This window comes from Phalangium opilio, unplaced genomic scaffold (assembly GCF_054372755.1).
Source record: "Phalangium opilio isolate 3A_F unplaced genomic scaffold, DU_Popi_V2 ptg000045l_1, whole genome shotgun sequence".
Lineage (NCBI taxonomy): Eukaryota > Metazoa > Arthropoda > Arachnida > Opiliones > Phalangiidae > Phalangium > Phalangium opilio.
In genome coordinates this window covers 2549660-2567870 of record NW_028324168.1, presented here as the reverse complement: position 1 = coordinate 2567870, position 18211 = coordinate 2549660, and the positions used below count along the sequence as shown (strand labels likewise).

At 37.0% G+C, this 18211-nt stretch overlaps 1 protein-coding gene across 3 annotated transcripts in view; it reads right to left on the bottom strand.

Moving 5' to 3' along the window:
- LOC149676692 (uncharacterized) overlaps window positions 1-18211 on the bottom strand; it is a 67655-nt gene that overhangs the window by 6237 nt on the left and 43207 nt on the right. For 2 of the 3 annotated variants that reach the window (XM_089837752.1, XM_089837753.1), the window contains exons 3-5: window positions 4989-5282; window positions 3468-3773; window positions 1241-1306 (exon numbers count right to left, since the gene is read on the bottom strand). In XM_089837752.1, coding sequence (XP_089693878.1) covers window positions 1241-1306; window positions 3468-3773; window positions 4989-5282 — 666 coding nt within the window. The remainder of the gene's footprint in view (window positions 1-1240; window positions 1307-3467; window positions 3774-4988; window positions 5283-18211) is intronic. The other variant, XM_089837754.1, reaches the window with a different exon arrangement.

Here is an 18211-nt window from a genome sequence, read left to right as displayed (position 1 = left end):
TACACTCGGTGGTTAATTTTGCAGGACTTCCATCTAGATCCTATTTAGTCTGAATTACTAAGCCTTTGACAGCGGCTCACCAGGCGTAGCTTTACTAGAATCTAATCTATGACCTACGTCACTCACTTCATGACAAGCTCCAGTTTGTAACCAGTGACAAAAATATGGCACATATCTTGTGAATTTGTGGTATATCAAGGTTATTCTAAATTTCAACTACCTGATTAAAGATAGGCGCGTTAGGTGGGGGGGGGGGGGGTTAAAAGATGTTTTTTTTTCTGGTACATCAAGGACACACAAGCTATCATTGTAGTAGGGGAAGTAAGAAAAAGTAATGTACTCCACCAAAGCCTACTGCATTCTCGCATCCCAAAATAAAAAAATTGTTTCTTCTTTGCTGGGCCTCTGAATTACAATGTCACAAATGATAATTTCGGTTTAATTTACTTCCGGGAATAGAGAAAGTACTTTCTTTTTAGGCACGAGTCTAAATGTTACCGATAAATTTAATTACGAGAAGCTTTTAAGACCTTTATAGTAATTCCGGCTTAGCCGTTGTTCATCTATATAACAAGTGCAGTTTTAGTTTGAGGAGTTTAACTTGCGCGAGGATCTATGGGATTTTCGTGTTAAAATCTTGAATTATTTAAAATATTTTTTAATTATTTTTCTTAAACGTGCGGTTTATGGGTTTCGGTGTGTTTGTCTGTCCTAGGGATGATATAGTATTTTGTATGACGTCAGCAATCTCAGGATTTGGGTTAAGGGGATTTAATTGTTTTTAATATTTAGGTAAAAAATACTACACCTATATAAGTAACAAAAACATCTACGAGCTCAAAAAATGATGCATAGTCAGTCTATAAAATATCTATCGCATAACACCAAAAATATTAGTTTATCTTATGGTTCTTAAAAATTACTAGCCAATTTCTGTGAAATATTTGTACCATTGTATTGCATTCGCCGAGAGCTTTAATTTAAGTATAAACAACGTATACTTTGTACGAAATTGATTTTGGTCACAAGATGGTCACATTTTAATTTATTTTCGGATCCCAATGTTCAAGGTATTCATTTTAAAGGAAATTTTACGGAGAGTTCGAATCTCTTATTTATTATTTTGTACAAGCAGAAATTAGCGAGTAATTCCGGGTCAAAGGTTACATCTCGCGTAAAAGGTCAACGGTATAGATATATATATATATGTATTGATTGTTTGTGACTAAGCAGGGCTTACCAGTGGCCTCCGGCGGTGACCTGAGTGGCCATCGTGAGTCCACTTTTTGGCCGATTATCAGGAATCCTGTCGGTGTAATGTTCAGGATCAGAAAATATTATTTGCGATCGCATATCGACATCAAAATGTACACATTTTTTCGAGATATTCGGGTTTCCTTCAAAAATTTTTGAATATTGTTTTCCGAACACAAACTTAATTATAATTATAGAAAAATCCGTTTTTGAACACCGTTCAAAGCTAAACTACTCTAAAGAAAAAAGCCTTCCTAAAAATCTAGTGCAAACCGTGCGTTCCGTTACTGCCATCAGCTCCTGCAAATTTAATGTATTTATTTGCACCAAACGTTCTCGTGCGATGTGGCGATTAAAATTTAATTTCTTGTTGGTTTTTACAAGCCAAGAAATTGAGGTAAACAAGTTTTTTTTATCCAATTAAAACCAACGAGAAATATGTTTTGCGATGACGTATTTAAAAGCGGGTGTGAATAAAAGGATATTCGATTATAATTAATTAAAATTATTAAGTCATTAGAAGAAAGGAATCAATTTAATTGGAAATTAATTAGACTCCGTTAATAACGCGGAAACTAAATATTTATTTTTCATAATTGAAATATAGTCTAGACGAATTGATATTTAAATTCTCTCCTAAAACCCATTGATTAGTAAAACATAACCTAGAGGTCTTAATTAAAACCAAAATAAATAAAAATAAACCAAGGCTATATACATAAACTGCTATATACATTGGTTTCGAAGCCCCCATCCTCTTTATCGGTTAAATTATATTAAACTACACAAAAATACAACTTATGGATAAACAGAGAGGTAGGGCGGGGGGTTACTTTAGTGATTAGCTGTGTAGTTAGCGGTTTTGCACTAAGTGCTGGGTTTGTGTTAGGATGATACAAACGTGAGGAGACAAGGCTTAGGAACATTTTAACGAATACGGGAACAAATTTAGAACAACGTATATATAAACGCCTCTGAGAGTAATTGGTTTTAAACGTTAGTGGTCAGTAAGTTCAAGGGTCAGTTTAATCGTAGTGTTAATTTGGACTTCATAAGAATGAGTGAAAGTTGTAGGCCTATTATTAAAAAAAAATGCAGAAATACGAGCAGAACAAGCTTCATTGCTAAGCCTAATTTTATTCATTTATTTTCAAATAAGGCTTAACAAATTTTTCACTAGCGAAGACGCATTTCTTCTCCGAATTCCATTAGATCTATATTACGAAGTTTTGTATATTAAACTATGTTTTTTTAATAAATCATAAAAATCATTTGAAAATTTTCAAATTAGGCTTAGCATAAATTCCTTGTGGGAAAATGTTTTTATTCAGAATTCCTTCAGGCTTCAGATCGTCCATAATATTTTATAAACTAACAAATTGGTTTTTTTAACTGTTGTTATTTTAATAATAACTTTGTTATTGTAATTTTAAACATTCATTAATTTAATTCTAAATGATTAAAAGAATGAGGGGGGAATCCCGTTTTGATGGTTTCATATGCAAATTAACCTGTCTTTTAATATCAGAGCGAGAGAGAGAGAGAGAGAAAGAGGAAAAAACGAGGCTAATGCTTCTTTTTCCGGTAATTTGAAGCGGATAATAAATCCATTTATTATCCAGCGTTAGTTTAATTTCATCTCGTTTAACCATTTAGTCTCAGAGTCACGTGCTACTAATGCTAAGCGAGGTTTCAGTCCATTTTATTTTGAAAAATGGTCCAAAAAAATGTGACAAAAATCATTTAAAAAAATGTTTTGGACAATTTTTCAAATTATTTTAGGTGACCAAAAGTCCATAACTCAAAGTTCTGCATACAATATATAATATATCCCAAAAAGTTTTTTTGCCGAATGTAAAGTTTTGAAAACGTCACTGCAGATACCAAAAACCAGTTTGGAAAGGCACAACGAAAGACATTAGAACCTTCCCAAACCGATATTTGAATTTGCTATTCACATACCACGTGCAGTGACGTATTTTAAAACCATTCCGAACGTTGTAGTTTGTAGCTCGTTGAATGATTGATCAAAACCAAAAGTTCGTGGTATCTATTGTATTTCGGCACGTGTGTTAAGTTTTATAATAAAATTCATTAGCTCCAGCGAGAAAGGATAGGGTCTCTGGGTCGGAAGTTAATTTTATTGACTTTAAGTGATGGACTTTTGAATTGAGTTTAGTGTTATAATGCAAATTGATATTGTCAGATCTTACTTTTCCGTAGCGGTTCCTTTTTGTACTTTTCAAGGCGTTTAACGGCGATGGCTTCGAGACGGACCCTAGCGGCCGGATAGTCCTTAAGGACCTCCCACATGTCCTGCTTGTACAGACAGAAGAGGTCCGAGTAGCCCACCGACCGAACCGATGCCGTACGTCGGTTACCGGCCGTCCCCATATTAAGGATGGAAATCTCGCCAAAGTAACTTCCGGCTCTCAAAGTAGCCAGAACCGTCTTGCCATTATCCGCGACTACTTGCAGGCGACCACGGTTGACGATGTACATTTCTTTGCCCACTTCTCCTACGTAAGCAATTAACAAAAATTAAAACAATTGTTCCGTAAACAAGACATCAAGACTGTAATATAAATATTAACGTCAGAACAAGATGAGAAGCGATATATTTATCTCAGCAGGAATGATATATGGACTCATTGCTAGCTTTCTCGTCTACATTACGTCACACGCTAAGAGCCAATAAGATACCGAGTCTCAGATTATAAAAATTGTTGTCCTAGCTCCCTTTTTGACTGCAAATATAATTATATCACTTCTCAACTTTCCTTTGCACTTGAATCAAAGAAAAATTTTAAGTGTTAATCCATATTAATAAGTAACTCTCCTTAAGCCTAATTCCTCAATCTTGAAGAATATAATGAAGTTCCGTGCATGAAAGCAACACGTTTAGGCTTAAAGGAAAGACCCACCGAGTATACACGTCAGAAAAATGGAAATAACTCCGAAAATTCCAGGAAATATTATTAAAGACGCGAAACCTCTGTCGGAAACTCGTCTAGGAATCTTACTACATTATTTTTTTTTTACCCCCGGAGACTCTAAGCCTTTGCGCCTTGAAGAATCATTAGCGAGACCGAGGCTTAGTAAATTTCCAATTAAAAGGTAATTTCCCTGGGCGGTAATCGAAGCGCGCGCGCCTAAAATGGGTTCCCTACACGCGCTAAGATTTTTCATCTTTTCCATCGTATCTTTTTTAGTATTTTCCTTTTTTTTGCAGACGAAAACTAGGCTTAGCGACTAGTTAGTTACTAGGTAACATTTACCGTGTTTCCTGGTTGCTAGAGGGCGCAAAAATTTACTTAATCGTGTTACAGGCGTTTGGGCCCCATCGCCCTTGCCCTACAGACGACAATAATAATTTTAGGGACCCTTTTAGCCCTTCCCTTACTAAAACTAATCTCGCTACTGAACCCGTTACATCGTCGTAAAGTTATTAGCTGAGATGGCAAACTGACTTTTATTCGAAAATTATTATTTTTATACTAGTTGTTACAAAGTTTTAATGTTTGGTCTGGCTTTTTAACGATTATGTACGCCACAAAACCGCTAGAACAATTTATTTTTAAGGTTTTAACGTTCCAACTCGTTACGGGTTTATTATAAATAACATAATGGAATTCAGCTCAAAATTTGCTATAATTTAAGTACTTGGAAGGCTAGGTTCTGATAATTTTAACTTACATGACCTTTGACCTTACGAATTAACATATAGAACTGACCTTTTCGACAAATGTAGTCCCCGGGACTAAAAAGCACTGGTCGAAGTCGAAGTACCAATTCGCAGAGAAATCCAGCTTCCGTGTTCTGAAAAATCTCGACCCTTTTCAACGTGTCCAAGTGCACGTGAATGGCGATTTCGGCCTTTAATTTGTCCGGTAAGCAGCCGACGGATCGTTCCTCGTCCGATGACTTTTGCGTCATCCACAAATAATCGAACCAACGAATGACTTTGTTCTGTATTTGTTCAGGCACCCGACGCATCCTCATGTACGTCTTTACGGCGTCAAGTTTGGCTGAATTGATATAAAAAGAAGTTAATTAAAATTAATTGCAATTTATATGATTAAGTTTAAAGATATCATTAAAATAATATCATATTCGGATTCCATATAAAATTACTTATCGTTTGAGTACTTGGAACATGGGTTTTAATTAAAATTAAAATTAAAATAAGTTTAATTAAATCTAATTAATATTTGACAGTAATGATTATTCTAACCAAAGATGCCCGCGCGTAACGCTATGATTACAATTGTACTAATATTTTTAACTCGTCAACTGACCTCTTGACCCTTACTTAAATTTACAGTAAATAAACCTTTAAACGAAAACATCTCTATTTAAGTTTAAATATTTTTATACAACCCCCCCCCCCCAAAAAAAACTAAGTCGAATAAATTTAAGTAAAACATCCTTAAAAAAAATATGAAATACGACCACAAGAGAGAATGAATTAATATGCAGATTAATCCTAAGAAAGCTCCTTAAGAAGAATAATAAAAAATCATATTTTGTAGAATCTCTCGCCTGGAAACGAAAAATGTTTTGCATTTTAATTTTCACGCGCAATGTTTAAAGAAAATTTAAATGGCAGCCTTTAGACAACGGTACCCGAGGGGAAACAAATTTTGAGAGAAGTAAGATTAGTAAAGCCTGAAGCGGAATGGCAATTAATGTCAAAACACCTTTTTTCTTTAACTAAATAGTTACTAAAAATAGAAAAAGAAATTTATTTTCTGAGGGTTTAATGGGCCTCATAACAAAGGGATTAACATTGTCAAAATTTTTTATGATAATTTACCTTGTAAAATGTCTTAATGTACAACAAAATAAAAGAATATACATTTTTAAAAGAAAAAAAAATATTTATAATATATATTTTTTATATTTATTTCAGCTTGCAAAATTTAAATTAAATTGATTTAAAGAAATTGTTAATTTATATTTAGAATGTAGAGAACAAAATTTCATATTTATAAACTCAAACTTAAAAGAAATTAATTTCCTTAATAATATATTTAATTTAAAAACGCTAATCTAAAGATTTTTAATTTTTAATGACGATATTTCAGAAAAGTCTGTACCACCCACTTTCGCGATATTAATTAATTAATATATTAAACCAATCAATAAAAATATAACACAACTAAATGAAAATTTAATAAATAAAACTAATTATAAAAGGCACGAAATTTCTACAAAGAATAATTAAAATATTATTTAATCATATTTTGTCAGTTCTGAATTTCCGATAACGCTTCTAGGAATGGGAACTATATGCAGATGCTCTTTAATTTCAAAATAAACATGTTTATTCAGCGGGAATTCATCTAGTTCGGGAAACCAAATATTTTAGATACGGATTGGAAAATGCCAAGGCTTAGTATGTATTTTAGGTTCGCTCATTAAATGCTAATTAGCCCGTATAATAAACTGGGAAGCCAAATTTACTTGGAGACAAACATAATTATATCAATTATCCACATTATAAAAGCCAGTTGCTGTTAATAAAACGATATTAGCATTCGTTAAGCCTTGGTTTGAATTTTAAAATTGAGCGCGGTTTAACAATTGATTGAAAAACAATCACGTGATTAACGAATACGGACGCGCGTGAGGATGAACATTAGGCTTAGCATAACCCTTGACGTTAGGCGCAACAAAGTACTTAAAACTAAATTAACCCTTAGGCACCCAAAGTTCATATTTTATCCCGAAAGCAATGGGGTTATCTCGAGGTCAAAAGATGCGCCACAAAAAATAAAAAAGGTGCAAAAAACAAAGGTAATTTCATATCCGTTATTTCATCAAGAAGGGATAAAAAAATAGAACCCTAACCTAACCCTCGTTTCCCGCGTGATATAAAAAAGGCGGGAAAAAGAAAAAAATATACAATAGCGCGCGCACGAGCTTACTGATGCTTTCTGAACCTTTCTCGTTCGACCAAGGCTTACGACTTCAAAGTAACTTCGTAAGGCCCGAGCTAACATAAAAGGGACCACACCACAATCGTCCCTGCCCCTTACCCTTATCAGGTCGATCCCAGATGCTTCCTTTTTTTTTCTTTCCTGGATATGACGAGGCGCATGGGTTACGAAAGACTATCATATTGTGAGCGCTAAACACCGAACATTCTCTTTTTATCATTAGAGCTATAAACAGAAATATACCACCACCCTAAGTAAAATAATAATTCCAAACGTACTGATAAAGGGTTTGGGCTCGTAAAACCATATTATTTTCACCACTAAAATCAAGTTAAACCATATAAAATCTTAAATATAAAATTATTTCGTATTATTTTAGTCTTAATCGAAATTTAATATTAATATTAAAATTAAAATAAATAATTATACATAAGTTTCTCATTCACAGCAAAGGCTTAAAAACTTCAAACTCTGTGGGTTCTTTCTTTGAGTAATTTTTCTTTTTTCATCATTCTTCTTTACAAATTAAATTAAATTTCTATCGACCAATCCAAAGAGAGAATGCGTGCCCAAGTCCGCACTACGCTACACCAAAAGACGATGGACGGTTTCACCCCCCCCGCCCCTTCTTCCCATAATTCCTTTCAAACATCTTCACACCTAGTCGGAAATATTTGCACACTTATACGTATACCAATCTTCATTTCCCGCCAAAAACGCGTCTCAACCGGAGAGTTATTTCGGGTTATAAACATTAGTAAGTCAAAGATAGCTTTGTATTGAAATGAATACTCAAATTGGGATAGATTTTTGGCGGGAAAAGACCAAGAACGCGAGCGCGCGCGCCAGTCTCGAGAAAAGGTAGGCAAACAGAGCACGAGGAAATTTTCTCGATGAAAGGCAAAACGTAGTAACTAATCTACAATTCAAGTTGAAAGATACGACGTTATCGCTGCAAATCGCCGCGCGTGGGCGTCAGGTGGCGTCATTTCAAGCTGATATCCTATCCATCTTTCGTCTTCTACCAACCTATGCAACGTGTACTAGACGTTTTATTTCTTGGTCATCTATGGTCTCACACAGACTAAGCGATGACCTTTTGAAAACTACCGTCATCCTACATCTAAGAATGGACGGTGTGGTGACGAGTGTTGGGAAAAGTAAAGTTAAAGGGGTCGGATACTTAACCAAAAATTACAATAGATTCAGTAAAACCGTGTGCTAGCATTGGCAATAATATTTTCCCAAAACAATTCCAACAATTTTCCCAAAACAGATATAGACCAGAAAAACCTTATAAAATAGTAAACTTTCCGACCCTCCCTTTTTGGGCTCTAGACTCAGAGGCTCTTAATATAAAGAGAAAGACTTTATGGGGAGGGGGGGAGGTGAAAGGCAAAAGGAAAGTTCGATTTAGTCCCTTTCCCTATTTAGCTTTGTCTCTCTTCTCGAGGAGTCGTGGACTTGGACAGTTTGGTCTGTAATCTGCATAACTCCCTTTCCAGCTTTCAGGGGGCAGGCTAAGGTTGGGGCCTATTCAATTTATACTATTGTTCGCAGAGACCCTGGGACTTCCTTAGCCCTTTATACATAATCCCCCAAAGAATATGAATTTTACCTTTTCGCCCTCGAGGCTGTTACAATGTTACGAGGATTTGTTCCTTTTATTAATTTTCTAACTAACGTAGTAGTTGAGGAAGACAACGTTTAGGGGTTTCAAGTCCCAGGTTTACAGGTTTACAGGTTTAATTGTTCGCCGTACAATGGTACGCCCTTTTGAAACAGGGCGGCTCCCTACAATTGGGGGAGCGCAGCAGAAGTTAAAAAGTCCAACAAAATGCGCAAATGTTTGTGGTGGCAGCGGGGGACGGAAGTCTTGAGACCTATCGGTCCAGATAATGTGGTATGGACGAGTCAGGGTGGGCGCGTCGCCAGGCTTCATTTTTGGTCCACCAGGTCGTGAGGATGGCCCGAACGGCGTCGTGGTCCCACACGGAGCCCTCCAGACCGAGGACAACTTCCAACGGGCTACCACGATTGACATGTCGCCAATCGGAAGTCGCGGGGGAGGCACATGTCTCTGGACACGCCATTAAGACGTGAAAGACATCTTCGTCCTGGAGACCACAGAGGCGACAGGTGCGCTGGTAATCGCCGAAGTCGGCGCGGCGGACACCCGTAAGCAGGGACCCCGTCCGTGCCTGGAAAAGGAGGCCTCCTCCGTGAGAGCCATCATAGCAGGCCTCCACGGAGGGAAGCGCTTTAGCCCCGTAGTGCCGTAGGCTTTGCTTGGCGGAGATTGCGGAGCGCCACGTCCGTTCAGCGTGCTCGGTTGTTTCCCCGTCGACTTGGCTGGCCCAGGTAGCATAGGATGTTGCTTCACCCCAGCGGTGCCGACCCCATATTTTCTATCCAACGCCGCGACGCGGAAAGTCCATGCGGTCTCTAGACCGTTAGCACGAATGGACTCGTACACTTGTTTGGCCAATCTGTCCTGGGGGAGGAACTTTAGGCGGCCGAGGTACCTGAGTTTGGAACGAGCTTCTCTGGCCTCCATGGAGCTCCAGCCCATTTCCCCTTGGATTGCCGCGTAAGCCGCCATCGAACCCGCGTTTAGTGCCGTTTTGCCAACCATCGATTGGGTACGCTCCAAGGTATCACACACCGATTTGGGGTAACAAAGTACCTCATTTCCATGAGTGAGGGCCGGGACTGCAACGGATTTCCATAAGGTTCGACCGACGGAGTATTTATTGTAGGACCCTTCCGCAAGGTTGCGGACGGACCAGCGGAGGCGGTTACACTTCTGTGCGAGCACGTTGGCGGCCTTGGACAGGTAGTTGCCGACATTGGTTAGCACTACCCCCAGATAAGCGTATTCGTCCACCTCTGGGACCCGGAAGCCTTGAAGAACGTAGCCGGGGTGCTGGACTAGTCGACAGAAAGCCATAGAGTTAGACTTTTCACGGCTAAACCGAAGGCCTGTCTCCAAGGCAAAGGAACTGCAGGCGTCCAGGAGGGCTTGCATGTCGCGGGGGGAGTTCGCGAAGAGAACGATATCATCAGCGTACAGGACGCAGGAGATGATAATCGCCTCCCCGTTCCCCACAGCCGGCAACGTTGCGCCACATTGGAGATGGATAAGACTAGCCACCAACCGATCAATGTATACCAGGAACAGAAGAGGCGAGAGGGGGCAGCCATGCTATTTCAATATGCGCCTGTAGAAATGTTTAACCCGCAATACACCCGAGTTAAAGGGGCAAGATGACTTACAGGGGCAATTGGAAAATTATATTGCGTTTGTTACGTTTTTTTTTAAATACTTGAAAATTAAATAGTTTAGGGGTGTTTAAAAGTAATATTTAAATACTTGAAAATTAAATAGTTTAGGGGTGTTTAAAAGTAATATTTAAATACTTGAAAATTAAATAGTTCAGGGGTGTTTAAAAGTAATGTTTAAATATATAGAGGTATTATTAAAGTAATATTAAAATATTTAGGGGTATTATTAAAGTAATATTTAAATATTTAGGGGTATTTCAAAGTAATATTTAAATATTTAGGGGTATTTCAAAGTAATATTTAAATATTTAGGGGTATTTCAAAGTAATATTTAAATATTTAGGGGTATTTCAAAGTAATATTTAAATATTTAGGGGTATTTCAAAGTAATATTTAAATATTTAGGGGTATTTTAAATTAATATTTAAATATTTAGAGGTATTTTAAAGTAATATTTAAATATTTAGGAGTATTTAAAGTAATATATAAAAATATAGGGGTATTTTAAAGTAATATATAAAAATATAGGGGTATTTTAAAGTAATATATAGAAATATAGGGGTATTTTAAAGTAATATTTAAATATATAGGGGTATTTTAAAGTAATATTTAAATATATAGGGGTATTTTAAAGTAATATTTAAATATATAGGGGTATTTTAAAGTAATATTTAAATATATAGAGGTATTTTAAAGTAATATTTAAATATATAGGGGTATTTTAAAGTAATATTTAAATAAATAATAATATATTATTCAGGCTTGCAGCATATTTTCTAGACAGTATACATTTTTAGACCGTTTATTTCGCTACACATTTCTACAAAAGAGAGAAAGAGAGTTCTTATCTTTGTTGTGAAAGAAATAGTGGAAAAGAACCGAGAACTTTTGTATTCATAAACGGAGTAAGGAACTATTTACAAGTAACAACAAAAGAGAACTGTATCTATATTTAAGTACTTGCACTTGCGGTTCCGTATAACCGGGAGGAATTGTACCACGTGAATTCTTTTCCTTTGAAGTATACAGTATTTTCTCTCATATTTCGTTTCCTATCTCTTTGAGAAAGTTTTCAAACATTCTTCAACTCTTTCTTAGATCTCGAAACCCAAAAAGGCGCGCACCTGTAGATACCCCTTTCCACCCTTAAATGATAACGCTCTTTCTAAAATACCATGGAGGAATAAATCTATAGCAACCTTGGAGTTGAAAACCAAAATAAAGTTAATTGATTTTTCGAAAGAAAATAGGAATTGTTGTAATAAAAATATTTGAGTACTTGTTTAATTCAAAATAAATGTTTCATAGCGCATGCCCCGCAAAATAATCCCATTCCATACGAAACATAAATTCAGATGAAATGTTTTATTTTTTTTAAACTAAGGCATATAGGCCCTGAGAAACAGGTGGTAGTTGGAGAAGACAACTTTTAGGGGTTTCGAGTCCCATGTTATTTCAATACGCGCCTGTAGAAATGTTTAACCCGCAATACACCTGAGTTAAAGGGATGAGATAACTTACAGGGTAAAATTTACTAAGACTTAGAGGTTAGCGCCATCTACCCGCAACTAAAAAAACAAACAAAGCGTTACTTACAGACAAACAAATGTAAAAAATTAAATGTTCGGTATTATAAAATAGTACATACTTAACCCACTGTATTCTCAGGCCCAAATTTGAACCTCCCACACAGAAGATACAAGAACATTACATAAAAAAGCAGTATAACAAAACCCATCCGCTTGTTTTCTTTATATATAACTCGAAAATAATATGAAAGACAAAAAGGCCCGTAACAATTCTTTCGTTGTTTTCTCAAGGGCCAAATTGAATTTAAGCAGGACGGGAAAGTTTTGTCCTTTAACCTTCCAGACGTAGGTTGAATGTCAAAATACATTTCTTATATTTTTATCCTATCTATATTTTTCACGAAATTTGAATTAAGCCTTGGTTCTAATAAATTTAGTTTAGCCTACAATGAACTACTAACAAGAGAGTTAAATTTCACCCTATAGATTTAATTCTACCACTTCAAAACTTCCAAATGAGGCAGAGAGGGGGGGGGGGTTCCTCAAAGAGACCGAGGGCGGTTCAGTTCTTATCACCCCCGAGAAGGCATTTCGCTTACCATAAGCAAACATAATTAAGCATATAACCCATTAGCGAGGCTTCTATCTTAGATCCAATTCGGGAATAAATTTCAGCCAAGGCTTAACCTTAAGAGAATTAAGGAAATAACCTTAACAGAGAGAGAGAGAGAGAGAGAGAGAGAGAGAGAGAGAGAGGGAATCTACTAGAATCTATTTAATAAAATTTTAACGTTTTAATTAAATTAAGAGCTTTTGCCTCGTTTTCTTTAATTATTTTTAATTCCAAAACATTTAACTTTTATTTTATTTCCTCAAAGTGGGAAAAATTCCAGAAATACTACTCCCAATGTAAATATATACTCCGAGTTAAAACTTTTACTTCATTTAACACGGTTATACAAGGAACTGAAGTCGTTAACTCGAGAGTAGAAACTTTGGGCGAGGGGGTAGACGATGATGGGTATAGGGTTTAATGCGAATTCGATCAAGTATAGAGGGCGTTCTTCGTAATGTTTCTCCAGGAACGAACGGGAAGTGGTTGGGTTCGTTGCCGCCGCCAGGGCCTCGTTTCCAAATCTTTTCCACTTATCAAATCGCTTTAAATTCGCTTCGTCGCCTATAACCGACAGTAAAGGATGCCAATGGCTCTTACGCGCCCAAAATCGGCAAGGCCAATATGAGCTCTGGATGGTAGGGTTGGGTGACTAGGGTCCCCGAAGTATAGCCTTGGGAATGGAATAAGAACGGGGGAGACAATGTAGGAGGGAGCTTGTTTGTTGAAAGAGAGAACGGGTCACGTGATACGTTGCAAGAGAACGGGTCACGTGATACGTTGCAAGAGAACGGGTCACGTGATACGTTGCAAGAGAACGGGTCACGTGAAAAGGTGGAAGAGATAATTCGTCTCGTGATAAGGTGGAAGAGAATGGGTCACGTGATACGTTGCAAGAGAGAATGGATCACGTGTTCTTTGTTGTAAACTAGGAGTGGAAACTGATGAGCAGAAAGATGCGCAAAAAAGTCTTACGTAAGGGTGTAGCGGTAATTCTGACTCTGTTTTAAGAGCGGGGGATACGTATGTTCTCGTGCCTCTCATTGCTACTCCCTTCCTACATTGTGTCCCTGATGGGAAATTGTCTAGATTCTCTCATCAAGTAGGATGTGTTAGGAAACAAGGTTAGTTAGTGTTAGGCCTATAACGATTCTGCGCATAAACTTTACATGATACGTCAATACTGTCAATTCAACCAGGAGTTTGTAACAGAATTAGTCGAAAATCTATTCAATATACGCTCTTCCAAATGTCTTCATTTTAACACAATCGCGTGCAAAACATAGTTAGGCCTAATTATTTATTTCAATTTAGGCTTAGTTAAGATTTAATTCACGCGCGCTACTAGAAATTCCACTCCCAAATCAAATTAGGGAATTGCTTTCTTAAACCTAAGCTCGCTCGCGCGCTGTCTGTGACAGTTCATAAACTCGTCACCTTAAAAATGCATAAGGAAAAAAACTACTAAACCACAAATCCTAAGATGAGAGGGAAAAAAAATCGTCATTTCGATTTAATAACCTTTGACATCTTTCTTGAAAAAAATAAGTAAATAAAAAGAGTTCCCGAGAGGGTCTGTTCCGTATTTTCAGATTTGACATGTAAGAAAAAAAAAATGAAAATAAAATATCCCGCCAAATCTTTTGTTGTGAATGAGTATATAGGCATAAACTTAAAAGATTCCCGCCAATGTAATAGAGGAAGATATTTCCCTAAAAATTCAAAACGGAAGTTTGAAATATCATACTATACTTTTCAATTCCAATATGCCATCAGCGTAGGAAATCATTAATACGAATATGAAGAGAACCAAGGCTTAAGGATGGTTGGTTGGTTATTCTTTCCTACAGAATGAGACGAGTGTGGTGCGACGCGCTAAAATTTTTCACGACAATCTTACGGAACGGTACGATATTATAGTACAAAAAACACTTAAGCCTAATACGAATCAAGGCTTAGAGATACGTGACTTTTCGCTTTTCAAACTTACCCAAGGTCTCGCGCTCTTTCAGTCTCATAACACTTCTCTCTAGTATCCTAGCCCGGACGAATTCCTAGGGAACATTGACGTCACAAAATGGTTGCTAAGCAACGGGAGCTATATAGCTAGAGATGGTGATTACATCGTGCATCATTCAAAGGAAGGGGGAAAGCGGAGAATGAGAGAGAGAGAGAGACCACCACCTTCGGCCCTGATATGAATCAAGAGAGAGAGAGAGAGAAAGAGAGAGAGAGGCTTAAAGCAAATGGACCCCAAAATTAAGCTAGAAAACTCCGACCAATAACCTAGGGCGAAAATATTTTGAATGTTTAATTTATCCATAATTTGCATATAATTTTTGGGCGTTGCTAAGCCTTTTCTATGAGAGGGAAAGTTATTGGCAAACTTTAAATCGGTATTTTTCATTCTCAGAAAAAAAATATGTATATAAATTTGCATAAAGCTTCATCGTTTAAAAATTACTACGGTTAAAAGGATTGAAAGAGGATTATCTTTGTCTATAAAAGCGTGTTCTCTTCATCACGTGATATTGCTGCATCAATTGTGAAAGCGCGCCAAATTTAAAAAACAATTCAAAAACAAAGGCTTAGAAAATATTAATGTATCTATAAAACACGTGACATTACACTATCAATTGTGAAAGCGCGCGATTTAAAAAAATTCAAAAACAAAGGCTTAGAAAATATTAATGTATCTATAAAACACGTGACATTACACTATCAATTGTGAAAGCGCGCGATTTAAAAAAAATTCAAAAACAAAGGCCTAATAATTTTCAAGCAAATTTTACTAAACCGATGGTTTGCGTGAATCAAAATCAGTATTTTAAAACAAATGCAACCAATGTTTGCGATGGAGCAGCTTCGCAGACTACGAAAGGAAAGGAAAGGAAAAAAAAAAGGTTGGTTGGAAAAAGGAGAAGAGTGTATTGAACCCCATAATCGAATAAGAAAGATATCCTTTACGTAGAGCGTGTTTCGTACAATATATTTCTCTAAAGATTTTTGCGCCCTTCTTCTTCTCATAAACTATATCAAGTTTCACGCTACCAAGCCTCGCCCGCCGCTCTACTAGTTTTGTTTCCATGTTATATGTTATATATTTCTTCACCAGAATCCCATTTATTTAGCCACCAAAACACCGGCTATGGTCCGAGTTCTTTGGGTTAGTATCTTTACGAATGTATTCTAGCATATCGCGAGTTTTTCGCCTTTTAAGAATGATCATGTATCACTGAGTCCCAAATCATAACAGGAATACAAATATTTTTCTTAGTTGAATTTTTAAACGGTAACCCATACTAATTAATATCTGATTGAAGCGCGCAGGTCGATGTCACGTGATTTCTAAATTAAAATAAGTATGACGTCAGAGGTCACGGTTTCTACACCTCCACCCCTTTAATTCAAGCAGAAAGGCCCAGAAAATAGCCTGTTAACGATTCCAATTAGAAGAAATGTCTTTCTAGTCATGAAAGGTCCATACCACAATTTTTTTTATTTGTTTAAAATATCACATGTAAAATCATGATTATTGGACATTTAAATATACGCTTTTTTACAATTTTAATGAAGATTTGAGCAATTGAGAACTTGAGCCAAGATACTAGCAATTAATAGTTAACTAACATGCAGGAGACTTTGCACAAGGTTAGGCCTAACTATAAAAAAATTGTGCCCAACTTCGAAATTAATATTCCCGCAACAATTGCACTTCTTCTTGAAAGTATAAAATACCGTTTCTGAACATCTATTTTGCAGCAGAACGGGAGGGGGGGGGGGCGGAAAGAAAAAGAGGGGTGGCTCTATGTATTATCGAAGCTCTAAACCTCCAGTATATATATATATATATATAAATTTCTCTTTCCATCCCTGGACTCTGGTCTGAATGACCCCCTTTGGGTCAACTTCGGGGTATTTTTGGGGCTCCGTTACGAAAGGGAAAATATTACAGTACGCGGTCACGATGTTTTAGCGCGTTTTTAACGTAATATAACCCTTGGGTATCCAATCGTTTTACTTTCAGTTTGGAATTTGTGCAATAAATACAAAAATAGAGGCCAAGGTTTAGCTATGTTAGAATTTTTTTGGGACCTAAAATTGAAAGTGACGTAATTCAAACGTTCTCTGTCTATATTAAAAAGGTAAACAGTAGACGAATGCGAACCAAAAGTCAATTTGCAAGATCCAATAGTTTTACTTTCAGATGGAATTCCGCCCAAAAATAACAAATACAGAGACCAAGGCTTAGCAATGTTTTAGGCCTAAAATTGAAAGTGATGAAACTCAAACGTTATCTGTCCACATTAAAGAGGTAAACAGTAGGCGAATGCGAACCAAACATCATTTTGCAAGATCCAATAGTTTTACTTTCAATTGGAATTCCGGCAAAATAAAGGCCAAGGCTTAGCATTGTTTAAAGTTTTAGGCCTAAAACTGAGAATGGCGTAACTCAAAAGGTTTTGGGTTATGCCTGTCCATATTAAATAGGGTACGCGGCTGGCGACAGCGTAACATTTGCAAGATCCATAAACCATAAGACTATATGGGAAACTTTGCCCGGAACCTTGCTCAAATTTCTCTCTTGGATGGTAGATAACTTTTCACATCCGGTTTTATATCCAATGGCGGATACCCGTATCTTTTCTAAAACCCTTCCCCCCCCTTCCTCCACTATCTCCGTTCAGCCGGCTCGTAATTTCTTTTAGTCCATTTCACTCCAATTTATTGGGAAAAGAACGTATCTGGTAACGTAACTCAGTGTTAAAGTTACTTAATTTTGGCTGTAAGACTATCGTTTGACGTGTTTATGACCCTGTCCAGACTATCATTGTCTTTCCCCGTCGCCTCCCCGACAGCAAAAAGCACCCTTAAAGAGAATGACTCCGCCCATCTATGACGTCAACTGGAAGCTTTAACTCTTCATCGAGGTCACTATGGGATGGGTGTGTAATTGCATTAAGAGATAAGATGGTTAAGTGACTGTGAACTGCTTTTAGCAGAGAATAAAGAAAGATAATAAAGAGAGAATGTAACTATAACGGCACAACCCGATATCTCACTCACGCGCACTTACGTCGGCGTCAGACGTCACGGGATTAGAAAGGTTAAAAATTCCAAAAAACCGGTTAGAGGCTCACACCAGAGATCAGCGTGGTTAACTGTAGCATCGGCCGTAAACAAACCTGCGGTTTTTTTCCCCGCTCTCTTTTGAGCCGATTGCTCATGTTCTGAACTCTGATACCGAGCTATGGCACTGGTTTTTAAAAAGAGGGAGGGGAAGGTTGACGTAGAATTTGGTCTCTCCGTACCACCACCTCATACGTACTCACTGCTTTTAGTTCCGTTCGATTCAATAATAATTCATTCGGTTCCCAACCAGAGTCTTGATATGCTCTCACAATTTACACTGGCAACCCTTAAGCGCAAGCAGTTATGGTTAAGAAACGGGGGTAGAAATTTCTCTACACCCCCCTTTAGTGTGCAAACTTTAACCATCTTTTCTATCAAAATAACTTTGGCCTTCCGACCTCGGACTATTCGCCTTAACACCCAAAAAACTATGATCGTTAGTTTCCGAGAGCACT